Source organism: Trachymyrmex septentrionalis, unplaced genomic scaffold, assembly GCF_001594115.1.
Source record: "Trachymyrmex septentrionalis isolate Tsep2-gDNA-1 unplaced genomic scaffold, Tsep1.0 scaffold9, whole genome shotgun sequence".
In the NCBI taxonomy this organism is placed as follows: domain Eukaryota; kingdom Metazoa; phylum Arthropoda; class Insecta; order Hymenoptera; family Formicidae; genus Trachymyrmex; species Trachymyrmex septentrionalis.
The window spans coordinates 1,087,562-1,105,784 of record NW_017306091.1 but is presented as its reverse complement, the minus strand read 5'-3'; the positions used below and the strand labels follow the sequence as shown (position 1 = coordinate 1,105,784).

General features: G+C 29.5%; 2 protein-coding genes across 3 annotated transcripts in view; one reads left to right on the top strand and one right to left on the bottom strand.

Moving 5' to 3' along the window:
* The window catches only part of LOC108755863 (RING-box protein 2), a 51,823-nt gene that overhangs the window by 5,716 nt on the left and 27,884 nt on the right, over positions 1 to 18,223 (top strand). The gene's annotated exons all lie outside the window — the stretch shown is intronic.
* The window catches only part of LOC108755862 (facilitated trehalose transporter Tret1-like), a 28,448-nt gene that overhangs the window by 1,270 nt on the left and 8,955 nt on the right, over positions 1 to 18,223 (bottom strand). The window contains exons 2-6 of one of the 2 annotated variants that reach the window (XM_018499213.1): positions 10,781 to 11,224; positions 3,369 to 3,494; positions 1,025 to 1,148; positions 621 to 794; positions 49 to 437 (exon numbers count right to left, since the gene is read on the bottom strand). In XM_018499213.1, coding sequence (XP_018354715.1) covers positions 49 to 437; positions 621 to 794; positions 1,025 to 1,148; positions 3,369 to 3,494; positions 10,781 to 11,224 — 1,257 coding nt within the window. Of the gene's footprint in view, positions 1 to 48; positions 438 to 620; positions 795 to 1,024; positions 1,149 to 3,368; positions 3,495 to 5,194; positions 5,462 to 10,780; positions 11,225 to 18,223 lie in introns of those variants that run through there. The other variant, XM_018499214.1, reaches the window with a different exon arrangement.

The following is an 18,223-nucleotide window of genomic DNA, read 5'->3' as shown; positions in this document are numbered from 1 at the left end:
GGACTCGCGAGACAGTAGAGAAAGGTAACTGATTAATATAATACGTACTCGGAAAATCTGCACCGTATAGAATATCACCGCGTTGATGCCAGACATTTGTTGGAACAACATTAGACCCAAAGAAATGAGAAGAGGTTTGAAGTGTTTACTTTTCATCAATTCTGAGATTAGATTTTGGGAAATATTTCGCTCGCTGTCGAGGTATTCCTGATGTAATTTCTCGATCATAGTCAACTCATCCGTTATGTCTGTGTCTTTACCGCGCAACCATTGAAGAGCTTTTCGGGATCTCTTTGTTTCCCCCTTGGAAATGTACCATCTTGGCGTTTCCGGAATTATGAACATCAAAATCAAGAATGGTAGTGGTAAACTCGCACCTAACAGCGCCAGATTTCTCCAATCCAGATACATACCCGCTACGAAGCATAGTAATATTCCTGCACATTGAATATGAAACCTTTATGAATTTGTGGGACATACTTTACAAATATATATATATATATATTTATTTATTTTTATATTTAAATAATTCACAAATTTAAATATCCGAATGTCATGTTAGCAACGAACACGTACACATATAAATTGATAGCAAGATTAAAATCTTCCATTTAACTTACCGGTGTTACCAAAAACGGTGGGCATTAAACCAAGAGTACCACGCACTTCTGCCTGTATCGTTTCGCCTAAATACACAGGTAACGCTAAAGAAGCAACACCTACGGCAAAACCGCATATTGCACGCCCAGCCAATATCGTCGGAACATTTTGAGCCATCGCGATTAAGAGCCATGCTGTAAAAAGTATCATATCATCATATAACACGACCTACTATTTACGTGCAATAGTATTCGGAATATAAGGGAGAAACGATGTAACTAATTTAAATAATTAATGGTAGCTAGTGATGGGACTTATTTAACGTTATTTACTACGATAGTTCGTTTATTATATATATCTCTACATTATATTAATCTCATTACATAAACGTTCTTTTATATTGTATATGCTTCGATAATCTTACCTCCGATAAATGGAAACGCTGTAGCAAGTATTGTCTTTTTCCTTCCTATATATTCGATGAGCGGTCCTCCAGCGATGCCACCGACAAGTGCACTCAATGGCATAAGTGACCCAATCCACATGCTCTGTAATATAAAAAATTTGGAATGATATATAATTTATAAATTTAATATAATTTATAAAATTTCACAATTAAATTTAAAATAGATTTTTCTGAGACATTATTTATTGCAAGTTTCTAATTGTCAATTAATTAATCAACTATCAAATAGAACATGTCTAAAGTTAATCAAAGTCTTGAAATTAATTGCACAATATTCTTCATATGCACATACAAGTGATATTAAAAATTTAATAATCTTCTGCTCGAATGTATTATATGTCTTAAACTTTTAATATATAATTAAAATTTTTTTGAACAGACATTCCTTATAATGGTTAAAATTTACTATTGCTATGTACAGAAGCGATTCGGGATTGGAAAAGATTTAGATTGATTATATATCATGCTACGCGTATCGACAGTCCTTGATCATTTAAATTCATTGTTCGAATAACAACTATGTATACTAAAGCATAGTTTTATTCATCGTAGATCCTTCGAATACAAATAAGGTCGGAAAGCCGCAAAATGTCAAGGAAAACAATTGCGAAGGGCAACCATTTTGGTTGCTCATCCGTTGTCGTGTATTTTAATTAAGTTACGGCAACGCAGAAACGAATTACGAAATCTTTATTACAAATGAGATAACTAAACGCGGAATAATTGTTATGATAATTGTTACTACAAAATCAGTTGGTAAAGATTTTATTGTGATAGATAGATAGACTTTAATAAAATATTATTTTTAAATTAATTATTAGAATATAACTAAAAAATCTAATTATTAGAATATTTTAAATATTTATATTATTTTTAATTTATAAAAACAAAATATATATATTTAGAAATATATTATTTTGAGAATACTACAAAAATAAATTCGCACAATCAGTAGTTATGCTTTCTTATTTTTACCAATAGATACAAAAATATATTTTATACTAAAGATTAAAAATAAATTTACTTAAATCTTAGTATATCATCGCACAGAAATTATGCATTAATTAAAATATTCCACTCAGGATAATCTTAATATAAACGAATAATTTTTATGACAGGAAAGAGCAATTATAATTTTCAAATATAATTTGTATATAGCTCTTTAAACAATTAATTATATTTTGGCATGTTAAAAAAATAGTCATTGTAATAATATTTTGTTGCCTTTCATTCTCAAATTTATTAAAGCGGGCTTCCCGAAACGAATATCCTACATCACTGCTTGCGAGGCTCACTTTTGAATGCGGAATTGCTTACATATCTGGGATTAATTTCCGATATCGTCACGATGTTGAGGCTTTATGACGAAGTCGGCGTGTCTAGCGAGATGACCAATCGCGTTCTCGGCCACTGGGGCACAACGGCTCCTTCGCCAATACGATCGCAATCAGGTCATCGTGCCCCTGACCAGACATCAATGACGCACTTGAGGTTAAACCTTTTAATTATCCATTGACCCTTTGAATAACGAAGGTCGTACCTTTTCATACGCATGCGTAGAACGCGATAATTTATAAGTGACGCGTTTACATCATTTATCATTGACGCTTAACTTCGGCTTCTACTTTGTATTGATCCGCAACGCGTCGCCGATAAACAATCCCGTCGGATTTTTCCTTGACATCATAAATTTAATTAAAATGTCTTTAAACGGGTACAGAAACGTACCCTATTGCGATATCTGTTTGCGATGCAGAAATAAAGAAAATGATGTCATAATATCGGTTTGGCATTCTCTGATAACTTCACATAAAAGATATAAATAATAAAATTAATCTTTGAAAATAATATTCATAGGTATTAAAACATAGCTACTGATTAGACTATAGATCAAATGAAAATATCAAGCGATTCTGAAAAGACACTTTTTGATTTCGCAAAAAAGTGAGTCACGAATAGTTGTTCGAGTTGTTATGCTACCGCTAAACAGTTAATGCATATAATTGGCAATTTAGATGTTCAAGAAACCGTGTCCAATTCCCACAATCTTCCACTTCCGATAAAATCAGATTTGTATGATTTCATGGTCGTGTATTCGCAGATTGCGGCTTTATTTTGAATACTTTTATTAAATACGTTCATTGGAGATCGCTTCCCTACGTAGCTTTTGCTAAACTTGGCGAATTCTGTAAAATGGCGAATGTAAAGCATATGCGCGATTTGTCTTTCTGTACAATAAATTTTTAACGCGTAGGAGTTAAGGATAGAGCGAATTATATTTAAAAATGTCAGCAGGACTCACCATCTGTTTGGTGACTTCGAAGCTTGCTGTAGCATTATCACGCATGGACACCAGCGCTGGCGATGTATAGGAAGACGAATAGCCAACTTGCATTGAACCCAACGACACCGATAATGCAGCTAATATCTGCAAACAGATCACAAATCGCATGAAAAATGTACGAAGGTCTGATCGTGAAGTTTGACTCTTTTACAGGCGCACCTACTTATAAATTAAAAATCTCTTTAAATTTGAATCGAAGATCAATGAGTCAATTCTAAGCAGAATAGGCATCACAAGGCCCGTAACTTGTTCTTGTAAGATTTATAGAACTTATGACTTCAGTTGTAATTCTATGCGTTATACAATAAGATGTACGGTTATTCGTGTATATCTATGATTTCTCGTAAATCTTACGATTAGTAAGAAGCTGTTTGCTACTGCATAAATTTATAAGCATTTTAGTCATAGGTTCTTACAAGTCTTACGAGGAGAACAAAGTTATTCTACATAGAATTGACTTATAAATGTGTCCGAATAAATTCAATCGGTAAGGTGAATTAGAAGTATCAATAGATATCGGAGTAAATGCAATTTTAAATCTGTCGCGTAGAAAAGAAATGTAGAAATTGTGAGGATATTTTTATGTCTCGTTGTCGAGTATATTTTCTTTGTACGCAATTATTATGCATGTAGAATCTATTTTAAAATAGTAAAGAGTCGAGATCGATGCAATAATTTAATTGGTATTCGATCAATTGTATGATTTGCGTTATAGAAATCATGCCGAAAAAGATTGCGACATTCACATAAAAAATTTTCTTTTATTTTCGCAATCCTTGTATATTCAAATATGACTATAATATACAAAATCTTACGTATGATCAATAAAAATCATAATACAATCACCAAAGAAGTTATTCTTCTTGAAAGAAAAGCAAAACTGATTAAGTTTGTTCAACTGTATAATTGCACAGTTTTCGAGAAAAATAATTTTTAATTGAAAAATTGTGTTTATATTTTCAAGATTATTATTAGGTTAAGTAAAAAGTCATCGCGTTTTTTTAAAAGACATCTATCAGTAAAAACCGCAATTACTTTCTTACCAACAATATAAATATATCTTGATAGAGTAAAGTTTCAGCTTTAAAAATCTCTTTTTTAAATTATACGATACGACAATTTTTAATGGAGTTATGAGCAATTAAAGTCAAAATCATTCTTTTATTTAATCCGCGATAACTCAGTAATCAAAAATCGTAGGAATATTTAAAAAAAACGATTTTGTAAGGAAAGTATCAAGCTTTCACGATAGGTAATCGAAAACTTCCTCAAATTCGTTTTGGACACGTTACAAATCCACAAAGTGAGAAGAAAATTTTTCGTCTTTTTCAGCTCGTAATTTTTGGTATGTAAAAATTATCAAACTCATATAAACTTAAAAAATGTGATAAGCTTTTAAAAGTAGAGATTTCAAGCTTTAAAACCCTTTTTTTAAATTTGAATTTCATTCATTATTGACGAAGATATTGTATATACAACTTTGAGCTAAAAAATACGCGATGACTTTTTACTCAACCTAATATAATTTAATTTTAGAAGAAATCTGAAACTAAAATAATTAGTACAATATTATTAAGTGGAGTGCACAATTACATAAATTCTGATATTATACATAACATTTATGAATCCAAGGATTACCTAAGATTATGTTCAAAACATAAAAATTATACAAAATTATACATTTTTTATTAGCCTTTACATGGGAAATAGCTATATATTCAATTATTAATAGCAAAAAAAAATCTAAAGAACCTAACAAAGAAAAATTTTGATTAATTTTTTACCTGGGTGATTGTGCATTTTGCTGTAGGCGTGTTTACCGGCAATTCGATGTTTACGTAAGTGTCCGCTCGCAGAAGAAGTTTCATGATTACGGATAAATCGAGGAACCTATTATGACACTATTTTGTAATTCCGATTGCAAACAAGATTTTCCGATTAATGAAACTTCAGTACCAATCTAAGTACGAATCGTTTGTTCGATTCAAACAAACAGCGTTGTTCTCCAACTACACGCGAAGACCACTACAATTGCGTTTCGTGATGGCAACCAGAATCGTAAAATATCAAAAATTTCCGGATTGCTCCAAATATTATTCGAATACCAATAGGATAAACTGACAATAAGCGAATTTATTCTGATTAGAGACTTTCTAATTCTAATAAAAAATCTGTCCGAATTATGGAGAATGTCATTACTGCTTGTTTCGTCGAGTAACAATGGTAGATCGATTCTGAAAGTCCGTAACTTGAAAATTCGCGTTTTTATATCGGGGATGTAATCTCGGCAAACGTGATTGTGGAAGAAATCGAGTTTTAACCTTTCGAGAGTCTCAAACCGTGTTCGAGACAAGAGATGAAAATTCACTCCTATATCATCGATCGGATACTAATTGATTTGATTGAATTGATAATAAAAAAATGGATATTGATCGCACACTGATGCTAGTAGAAGTTTTCGATGTCACAGTATAATACGAACTATTGACACTTGTGGACCGCGACGGGTGATTTTATATAGAGAGCAATGCTGGGGGCCGGCCATCCCTTCTCCTCGCAAGTCACGTCGTTGAAAACTTCGTAGATCACTACTCCCATATCAGATGATCGCAGATACTATCCATTTGATAAGATGCCTTCGTTTCGCATCTTTGTTTCGCGCCTTCAAGACAATACGTGATTCAAATTTCGAGCGAGATGAAGAGGAGTATATGTATGTTTTAGCATAGATTTTTCTGGAGTAATTTCGAAATGTAATGAAACTCTCATTCAATATAAAAATTATTGGTTATAGCATCTCTAAAGCAATTTCTTTGATACTATCTTGTTTTTGAAAACATATTTCATGATGTAAGAAAACAACTAATCGAATTTGGGTCCAAATGCATTCTCGAAATTTGAAATATTTTTATGGGAACACCTAAATCGTTATAATTATTTTGAAATAGATATGTAATATAACGAGCGAGTTATATAAATGTAATTTTTTTTTTAGAACTTTACGAATTATGATTTTTTTTTACATGTAAAAAAATGACATGCCATTTTTTCTGACATGTTCGCAACTATATTGTTTTTCGATATTTAGGCTCAAATTTAATTGGCTGTTTACATGAAAATGGCTGCATTCATGAAAATGTTACACCTATCTTATTATTACATCACAGATTTCATTTTCATATATTTGCATTTTCCTTGAAAAATTTTACATTGTTTTTAAATATTAATAAAATAGAAGCAACAATGCAAATCACAAATGTCAGTGGATTGCAAGAATATCATTTATTTAATTATAATATTTAACCATTTGAAATATTTTTAACGAAAAGTATCATAGAATAACTACAAAAACTATTATTAGAGACAAGTATGAGAATTCATAAATACATATTCGCATTTACACTTTACTTTTACCATAAATGCACATTTATTTTTAATTTTATAGTATATGCAATGTAAACTATATATATGCTAAGTACATTTATCGATAAAGATAAATATAAATCATTGAATTCCTTTATGCACTTAACATAGTATGTAATCTCTGTTTATATATACTATATTCTTTTGATATATCGTGTTTGCTGTATCAATGAAGACTAGACATACAGACATACATAGTATATAATCTCTGTTCATATTTACTGTATTCTTTTGATATATTGTTTACTGTATCAATAATGACTAGACTGACGATAATAAAGAGTTTAATACAGCATACATTGTGTATACTGTATCAATAAAGACTTAAGTATTTTATTATTCATTCAATCGGCTCGTTACTTAATGCAATAACAAGAACATTATTCTACAAGTATGCCTATCAATTCGACAATTAATATAAAAAATGAGTTATTCATTGTTTTTTTTTCTATTTTTTTTTCTATTTATGTCGATTATGATAGAGAGAAAAAAGTGGCTAAAAAATAAAAATTGCATTAGCATTTTCATAATTTTCATAATTCTTGAAATATTTTTCGTCAATATAATATATACGATATGTTTATTATATGTAGGATGTTCTTTGTTAAACACATATAATTGTTATATTTCGAATTTTTTAACTATTTTTTTCATCATTCTAATGATGCAATAATCGTTTCGTTTAATACTTAAATTTTAATGACTTGATGCAAATTTAAAACTGAAATCTAGAACATTTAATGAATTTCTCAATTTTCCAATTTTACAAATAAATTATCTGTAATCATTTTTGCTTTTGTCTACACAGGAAATGATTTTCCTTTTAATTCATTATATCTCACTACACATGTAAATTTTAATGTACCATGTTATTTTGCGCGCGCGATTATTAATTATTATAATTAAGCTGACATACAATATTTGCTGATATCAAAATCATTCATCATAGTCTGTTTAAATTTTAGCAAGAAAACTTGATGAATGCAATAAATAATTACAACTACAGTTACTTCTAATATATGCACAGCGGGAATACGATTGTTCGTGAAGATTGATTTCTTGCTCGATAAATGTTCATCGCTTGATGGCGTAAAACACTTTTATTATATAAATGAAGGTATTTTTTCATACGTTGCCTTTTTGTTTGACTGAATATTAAATATGTTATACGAATGTGTAAATATAAATACGTGAACAAATTCTAATACATGCGAAGATACAATTTTCGCATTTTGTTTCTATGTAAGTAACTTTCATCTGTTTTTAATTACGAACAGTTCACGTAAATAAATTGATTTTCCGTGTAATACAAAATAATATAACAATTGAGAAATTCTGACGGCGCTTATGGTGCCATTAACCATGAATGTCAATGGCAACCTCAAGGAAAGTATAATATTCAACGTTATACAAGGTTGCGATATTTGTTACAGGGTTGCGTCTGCTTTTCATTCATCCTTTCTTGTTCTTGCACAATTACGCCGATCATTTCGATTGCGTAATAGATTTCGGCGCGCAATAATTAAATTATACTCATATAATAGAACAAATGTTTAATGTGTAAACGTTCCAATTCATGTATGAATACTTCATTAGTTTCACTACAACAAAAATTATTCCGACTTCATATAAATATTTTTGAAAAAATGTTTTGAGTTTTTAGTATTAAATTCATCTTTAATATGTGAATATAAAAATTCAATATAAACGCGAATAGATACATACAATTTTATTAACTAATAAAAGGCTTTTGTATAATATATAATATATATAACAAATAATGTATTTTGCTAATTTATTCCGATATTAATTATTAAATAATTTGTTAACTATTTTATGATTTATTGTGAAACAAAAAAAAACATGTAATTAATGTATTGCGAAGTAACTTTTATATAAAGATTTTTATATAAACAAGTAATTTTTATATAGAGATGTGACTTTTTTAGTTTTTATCAGTGAAATGTATAAAAACCTATCGGAGTCTATATCAACTGTTCAATTTGGGTCCTTATCAATATAAACTATAAGCAGAAATTACATAAATAATGCAAATTCCAGGTTGATAATTCCGGACAATTTAGTTCGTTCTTCTTTATCCGCTTATATAATTTCTGTTTATAGTTTATATTGATAAAGATCCGAATTGAAGGGTCGAAACGTTTATTTTATTCGTATTGTTACATTCACACGAAAATAAAGAATTTTCTGTGCATCTGAACAGTTGATGTAGGCACCGATGAGTTTTTTCACTGATAGATTCTTTCGAGCCTCATTTTATATATGTTTTTTTAGTTTTTTTAAATTACAGTTTTTTTTTATACGAAGAAAATTACGTAATTTCTATAAACATGTTGTGATATTATAAATTTTGTGAAGTACGCAAATAAAGAATGACGCATCGTCGTCGGACCGTACATGTGGTCATACTACTGTATGTCGTGCGAGTCCTTAAAGATGTATTTGAGTCATTTTTACAAATGTATTAATATTTATACTTTAAACAAACTATGTACATACACTAAAAAAAAATTCTAAATCTAAGTAATATTTTTTAAATAATTTTAAGTAAACATTTCTTTATTATAAGTATATATTTATTTTTATTATATGTGTAAATAAAAACAATTTGAATAAAACAAAATGAGATCGCTTTAAAACGGTTTTAAAATAGATCAACGCTATTCTTCCTCTTTTTAAAATCAGTAAATAGTCGTAAAAGGCACGTGAAAATGAAAAGCTACGCACGTGAAAGTGTACAGCTACGCATACGTATTAAGTAAACGGACTTCACTTGTCTTTTACCATTTTTTATGACTATTTACTGACTGTCAGGGAGGCTAAGGAGCTAGCTTCCACCCATTTTGACAGGTGTTTTAAAGCGATGTCATAATTTCGTTTTATTTAAATTGTCTTTATTTACAAACGGCATATAACACAAATTAACGTATCATTTCTCGCTTGTGACATCACGATTCAGTATGGCCGCGGCGACTACTCAGAAGTCTTAAATCCAGCAGTTTATTCTCGAAGACATGACTTCTAACAGTAAAGAAGGAAGGAAGATCTTTAATGGGTAAACATGAATATTTTATGATAATTGAAATTTTGATGTATTGTAATTTTTTTAACCGCAACTTAATCACATTGAACGATTTATGAAATAGTAACGAAATACACTTGCCTCTATACATATATAGGCAATATTACATGCACAAATATGTATGAGGAACATGTGTGAGTTTCTTCATAAATTATTATTTGCACGTATTGCTTATTATTTTTCAACATGTGATTCGTAAGGGAGCACAAAATCTGCTATGCATAACGCATAATATATAAGAAAATTAACCAATCAATTTCTTCATTTCCTTTCTTTCATGAAATAAAGAACAAATTGATTTTCTTATTTTTTTTATGTTATATTAAAGTCTATATTGCGGCCTAATTTTTTATTTTCGTTAACTCGGGTAACTTCAATTCCCATATAATTGATAACATCCTGCCTTACCGAAATTGAAAACAGAGCTCATAGAGTAAGCGGTGCTAAAGGGTGGGCCATCTATTGGTACGTTTTTGAATTTATATTAATAATTGGGGTGACCGAATGGCATACTGTAAGGCCAGTAGAGGGAGCCACATGAACGAAATCGTTTTTCATTCTTGACGCGGATACTTTTAGCTTCACAACAAAAAAAAAATTAATAAAAAATATCAATGTATGCTCATTTGATCGCATTTTTAAAAACGTACCAATAGATGGCCCACCCTGTATATTGTTGATCCGATTAGCTGCAGTTATTCTTAATTTTATTTTTATTAATTTATCAATAAAAGAAAAATTGTGCATATTTTTTTATTTTAAAATATAATCTTGGAATTGCTCAACGAATTCAAGTATTGAAAAGAATTCCATATAAATCTATGAAACATATATGATAACTTACCTGGGCGGCAAATCGTAACCATGATTGTTCGGGTTCCCTTTTGAACTCCAAGGATGGCAATGGTTCTTGCGAATCCTTCGGTTCTTTCACGTCTGGGGGATCCATGAGGATGTTGATGCTTGAATTTTGTTCGCTCGGTAGTAGTGGATCTAGCTGCTTGTAATCGACGTCTTGATTTTTATTGAGCGGATCATAGATCCGCGACCTGTTTAAAGCCTTTTGATGATTGTTCCTCAAGTTCTCGGCATAGTAGTGATTGGATCCCTTGCCGGTGTCGCCGGAGAAGTATCTTTTCTCGGTGATAAGGGCGGTCTGGCTGTTGAAGGGACTGGTGTTGGTCACGAGGGTGGTGTTCGATGAACAGTCTAGGGTGGACCCAGAACTGGACGGCGAAGGTCTGATGACCGGGGAAACCCTCGGATATTTGGGTAAAACGCTGCGCTCCTGAAATATAGAATTATGGTTTATTTTAACGATTTATTTGAAGTCTGCATTTTTGAAATTGTGATGAGAGATACAAATAGATGGACGTTATCAAAATGATTATTTAAACAGAAGAGAATATTGTTAGAACTTTTCTAACAAAAAAACATAGACAGAACTTTTCTAAGATGAAAGTATGAACGACAATAGAATCTTATACATGACCCAAAATTTGCTATTTTTGTTTAATATGGGAAAATAAAATTATAATAAAAGTATTACTTCGCATCAGATAAATGACGCAAGATTTCTCTATTTATTTCAATTTCAGTAAAATATATTTCACACTTATTTTATAAAAATGAATGAAAATGTACGAGTTGAAACTGGATATAACCGCTAGAGAGGAGTTAAACTGGATGTTACCAGACTGTTCCTCTTTGCGATAAAGTTTTACGTATAATAAACAGTTTATATTATAAAAAATATATTTTCAACTGAATTAATTCAAGTGTTATAAAAAAATCTATATTTTTTAAATATCAAAAAATATCAGATTTTTCTCTTTTTGAAATATATCATATTTCGAAAATATCGAATACATTTAAGTTACATATTATTTTTAATGTTCTAATATGAATTTAATAATAAAAAAATTGTAAAAATCTTTTATTGTTTCTAACACGTTTTATCTTTCACGACACATTTATTTGTCTGTAACACAGAAATCACTTGGAAATTTTCAAAAATCACTGATTACTTTCGCGAGAGAATAATAACAAGCATGAAATCTGCATAAAATAAAATACATATTCATGAAAACTGTACACCAAGATCACCGAATATAAAATGACAAGAAAATATAAGAACTGCAAGAAGAAAGAGCAAGTAAAATAAACAAAATCGCGTTACCGAAGAACAAACGTCCGTTTAATGGCTTAGCTGTTCACTCGAAAGTATGAAACATCAAAGTTGGACTATTTATACTGTTTTCAAGAATCATTTTATCAAGAATTGCTATGAAAATATGCTAGTAGAGAGGGAGCCGAATCACACATTGTGAGAAAAAAGTAGAGGGTGAATAACGCCAACATATGCAGGCAGAGCAAGCGAAAATGAGAAAGAAAGGAAAAAAGAATATGTTTATCGAGTGAACCAATGACGAAAAGTCAGTGGCAAAGAACCAAGTGATGGTGCCGGGTCGGAGATTAGATGACTTTTTTACCCCTGAATGATAACCCGTGTTGAACTCTATTACTAACAACGAGTATATTTGCGAATATTTCTTGACGCAAAGCATTACATGATAAGAGGGTTGTTCCGTTCAATCCTAAAGCCAAATCTCGTAATTATCACATTCTAGAATAAACAATCTTACGTAATAAACAATCAAGCATTTATCTAAGAAACCGATGAAAAAAAGAGATGAATGTATATTCTTATTAATTGAATATAATATTTTTGATATATTCCTTATTTACAATATTATTTGTTCTCCGCTTTTATATACTTTTAAATGATTAGTACAATATGGTGGACTTGTACTTTTATTTTTTTAATATGAAAATTATCTTTAATTCAAAATGAAAGCGAATTATAAAGTTTTTGTATTGATGGTCGAATCATTGGAGCGACTTAAATTAGTTGAGACATATTTAAATGTGACCAGACGTCTCGCTTTCAGAGTTTCAACAGGACAATCCCACTTTGTTTCGTTGTCCTGCTAAACATGTCAAAACAAGAAAGAGAAAGAGTGAGAGAGAGAATAATAGTATTATTAAAAAAAATTAATTATTTATATCTATATTACATACAGTCTCCTTTATCTCCCAAAAGTTGTTTCGCTTTGTATCCGAAAATATCTGGTCACATTAGACATATTTAAAGAGAGCTAATAAATCAGGAATATATGTTAATTTATAATTTTTGTGAATTTCTTATGAATATTTAAAGAGATAGGCAGAAGGCCAAAAAATATTATAACGCATAAACTCCTATATTTCATGCAATTTTTTCACAAAACAGAAAAAAGCTTATAAAGTCAAATTATTAGAATAAAGAACAATAAGTATAATTCACGAGGTATTAGGAGTCGACGCTGAAACAATAATATTGCTCAAGAATATATAATGTTTAATAATATAAAAATAAGTAAGTTTAATTATTTCTGAATATTTCGGCTCCATTTTAGGCCATCTTTAGCAGGAAAATATTACTAACATTATCCCAAAAATATAAAGCTGAATTATGAATCGCAGTCATATTTCGAGCGTTTCCATGTGCAAATTGTGCAGACCATGCAATGAGGTGCGATCATCCTTAATCAAATGTTTATTATCAAATATTTTACACAACAATTTTATGGCTGAGTGGTAGTGGATTGCCAATCTCAAAATTATTATCAAGAGAAAAGAATTTGTCGCATATAGAAAAAGGATGTAAATTACGATCTTAAATAAAAGATTTGCTCACCTTATAGCCAGCAACAACCCGCACAGTGAACAAGAACTTGTTAATGAAATGATACAGAAAAATATAGTACATATTAAGCAATCATCAAACGTTAAAATTAAAACAATTTATCGACAACGAAATTGCCATTCACACGTAAAATAGTCAAAATGTGATTGTTTAGCATAACGAATAAAGGAATCAGAAAGTATTAACTTAATGAATCAACATAATTAACCTGAAAAACAATTAACAATGATGTTATATATTAAGTATTTCTATGTAAGCGTGATTTAAAGCTTCTGTGTCAGTTTGCATTCAGTCCATTAGGTTGACAATTAATGTGAAGCATTTCAGATATAAGTCATCTGTTTTAAATCCTCTCTATATCTAAACTTTTAACATTTTTTTATTCGAATTCAGGATCACAATGCATCCTATGATCTGTAATTATCGAAAGTGTGGTAGTCAAGTTATTCTTATTAATCTCTTTTCTTTATATTTTAATTATATCGTGTTGCACTAAGCAAAAATTTTAGTATTTAACCGATTTTGAAAGTTTAAGGCACAGTAACTCCGATTCTGAATGATGATATTATTTGAGCAGAATTATTTGTAATTTTTGATTTTATGATTTCTTATAACTTGATGAAAAGAAATCTCTAAATTTAATTCTTTTATTATTTTGTAAAATGTCAGTAGTTTAACTATTAATTTTTCATTCGTAATATGACAGCATAATCCTGTATTTGATAGATCACACAAATATTTTTACGTCAATTAAAATTATCTATACAGTACTTTTATATTTTTAAAGAAATTACACGCAAAATGAAGTCACTGCAATGACGTCTAATTTTGTTTTAGCATCAAATTTACGCATTCTTAAAATATATTATAAATGTTTGGGTATAATGTAAAATTAACCGATTTGCACAATGTTTTTTGTATTTTTTTCCCTTTTCTCTCTCTTTCTCTTCCTACTGTTTCTACATTTACTGTTTTTACATAATTGTACTCTTCGTTGTACTCGTATCAAGTAGAGAAACACATTACTCACAATCACAGGTCTTTGTCATTTTTCATCGAAATTTTAATGTAATTTCTAATAAGATCTCGTTTTAGCATATTCTATTAGCGGTATAATACTGAGAATAAATCAGTGCGATAAAGTCATTAAGTAGATATTTGAAATGTTGATTTGTGCTCCTTCTATTCCAGAAAAAAAGGCGTTATTATTAAATTTTACAATGTCCGTCTTGAAGGCTGAACATTAAAGCGGAACGTTGCATCGTACAACAATCAGTCGGATATAAAAATTGTCCTAGAAGCGAACTCTTGTCCAATTCAGCGTGAAGCATGATTATTCTTTGTATGAATGTATGATATGACGCTTCTCATTATATTGATATAGCTATTGTGTCGAAAAATCATTTGTTTATCTCGCAGTTATCACGTGTCTCTTACATGCGAGGTAAAGTTCACATATATACGATATGAACTCTGACGTCTCGGAGAAAAACGAAGTGTTTGACGTAGTTGTCAGCTTGCTCTTTAGAATTCACTTCTGTATGCTCTTGTATACAAAAAAGTTCTAGTACGTTTATTATCGTTTATAATTCACGAAAAAATATACGTGGATTATATCGCCTGTAATTATGATTAATAGTTTACAATATCGCATTCTTTAGAATATTGCTTAAAAGGTCAATACGATTTCATACACGATGAGCGCATAGCATTTTCGACAAAATTATTGCGATTCCAAAATTATTATTTTTCTAATGAAAAATGTTTTTAACATTAAATTTTAGCTTGGAAAATGACTTAAAAACTTAAGAAAAATTCAAGAAAAATAATATATTGAACTATACACGAACTATTATTAATCACTTTGATATATTTTATTGTGTGACGTAACAGATGCCAATTACATATTGGAAATTTATCCACATATGTACAAAAGTACACACAAGGAATTTACTGTTAAATATAATTTCAAACCAATAAAACTTTCATTATCCTTTAGTAAATTGTGAAATCACGTCTGTCTAGCTGCCGCCCATTTCCCTCTTAGAGCAAACAGTCATATTCATCCCTAAGTCGTTTAAAATTGCAAAATTACGTTATCTAACTATGTAAAATATACCTTCGATTTATGCGCTATTATTACGCTATAAATAGCATATTATAATATAATTTATTCATTAAGATTTGGTTAAGTGGGGGGGGGGAGAGGGGACAGAGCTGGCAGACGTAATCTCGTTATATTTATTAACTTTGAAAATTTACTTTTCATTTATATTATAGTGATATAACAACGCTTCTAATAAAATATGAAATATTTGATGATTTGGTAGTTAAATATATGATGATAATATTCTTATAAAGAAAGTTTTTTGCTAATTTATTAAGTAAAAGATTGATTTAATTATTATATTTTATTAATTAGAAAAGAATTATAAAAAATTTTGTTAATAGCAGAATATAAAAAAACAACATTCAACTATCTTTATATATATTTAACCTTTCTAAATATATATATATGTTTCATTGTCCCTCGCATTCGCGCGTAATTTTTGCCACGTATGGTCGATCGATTAAATCAACTACAGGACGGCCACTCGACTTTGATGTCTGTTGATCAAGGGATGATTCTGTCGTAAACCGCTTCTATATGTCAAACATTAGCTGAGATTTCTTTACGTTAGAGTTACAATTTTACTAAATAATGAAGGCTTTTCAAGTGATTGATATTTTTTTTAAAGTGTAAATTTGCGTTTTACAAATACACGTGGATTATTAATAGCGTGGATTATTAGATAAAAGGAATTTTCTTCTGCCCGAATTAAAATAAAAACATCATCACGAAATTATTGAATGTTATTAATCAAATATCGAACAATTACATGTCTGATATGTATAATGCTAATTTTTTGCTTTAAATTTTTTTCTAATTTAATTATCTATATTCAACAACATTCTTTTATGCTAAAATGTTTATATGATTACCCGTTTTATAAATATATAAATATCTATATTTTATAGTATTGTGTATACTTCTGTATATGGATACTTAATAATTTTGCGAAATGTATTTGTATAATGTTATCATGACATGTGTAAAAAAATAAAGTCGCAATTTTACAATTCAAAATCTTTTCTTCTTTTATAAAAAAAAGTCCACAAATAAGGATTATGATTAATATTTACGTATCATTCATTTTATTTCATTTGTTATTATAGAAAATAAAAAAATTAAGATTATAATACGTGTATTTATAACATAAATGTAGATTAATTAAGTATAGATTCTACATTTTGATTATCTTATCTCAATTATTCTTTCTAATAACTTTTTAAAAAAATAAAAAAAATACAAATAAAAGACATATGATAAGGGCAATAAATTTGGATCAAACGCAATATACCAATATTCTTCAATACAACGGGCAGAAAAGATTACATATTTGCATTTTGTATAACGTATTTGCCCGTTTGATTTTAAAAAAATGACTTCTGTTTGTCCAATCAGAAAAAAACCGACTATGTGACTCTATCATGCAATTTTCGTCACGCAATCAAAAGCTAATCCTGACAAATTAGAAGGAACATTTCGTAACATGTGAAATATATTGCTACGTCGTAGACATTATATATATAACTGTAATTGTACAGTTTGTATTGATTTGAAGCAGTGACATGCCTAATTCTTCAATTTCAATTTTCTTTTTGGATCGATTATACCGAGTGTTCGATAATATATGTTGCTCCGTTTGTGGAATCTTAATCAATTTTTCCTTAATTGTTCGCCGAAATTCGTTATATATATCATCTTTGTTTTTCATTCTTGTGACTACAAGATACTTTACAAAAAATTCTTTTTTTTTTTCAAAACACTTTGAACATGAATATATTTATTACAATATTCATTCAAGTTTCACATATAATTGGCAAATAAAGATTTTCAATTAAGTTAATGCAGTATAACTAAAAATGGCTCCATTAAAACAACAAAAAATTGCATATGAAAAATTTATTTTATCGACATTGAACACTAAATGTCATTTGATGCAATTGATGGAAAATCATTTAGGCAACATAAATGTAAAAGGATATAAAAGATACCGTCTTCCAAACTTAAAGTTTTTCTAGACGTCTTTTGAATATTTATTTTGAACTTCTTTCGTATGTTCTTTCGTATTTGAGTCCATAATTTTCGGATGATAATGGCGGAAAATTTTCCAGATGATCTTGAATGCAAATATTCAATTACATTACGTAAAGCTCTGGCCGATAGCTCTCTGAATGAGATCGCTCTTTCTAAATTAATCGTACAACCCACACGAAATATTTTTAGTGCTTTCCAATGTGGAGTCTTTCGTTAAATTAATGTTATTTTTGTACCTTATGGACATCTGCCAAAATGCATTTTGCTATGTGGTAGATGCTTCGTCATTTTGTTCATAGTATAAGAACGTGTATTTCTCTTTGTTGTGCTACAATTGTCGGTATAGCGCAACATCATTTCAGAATCAATAACATCAGATTCAGAGTATTGTGATTACA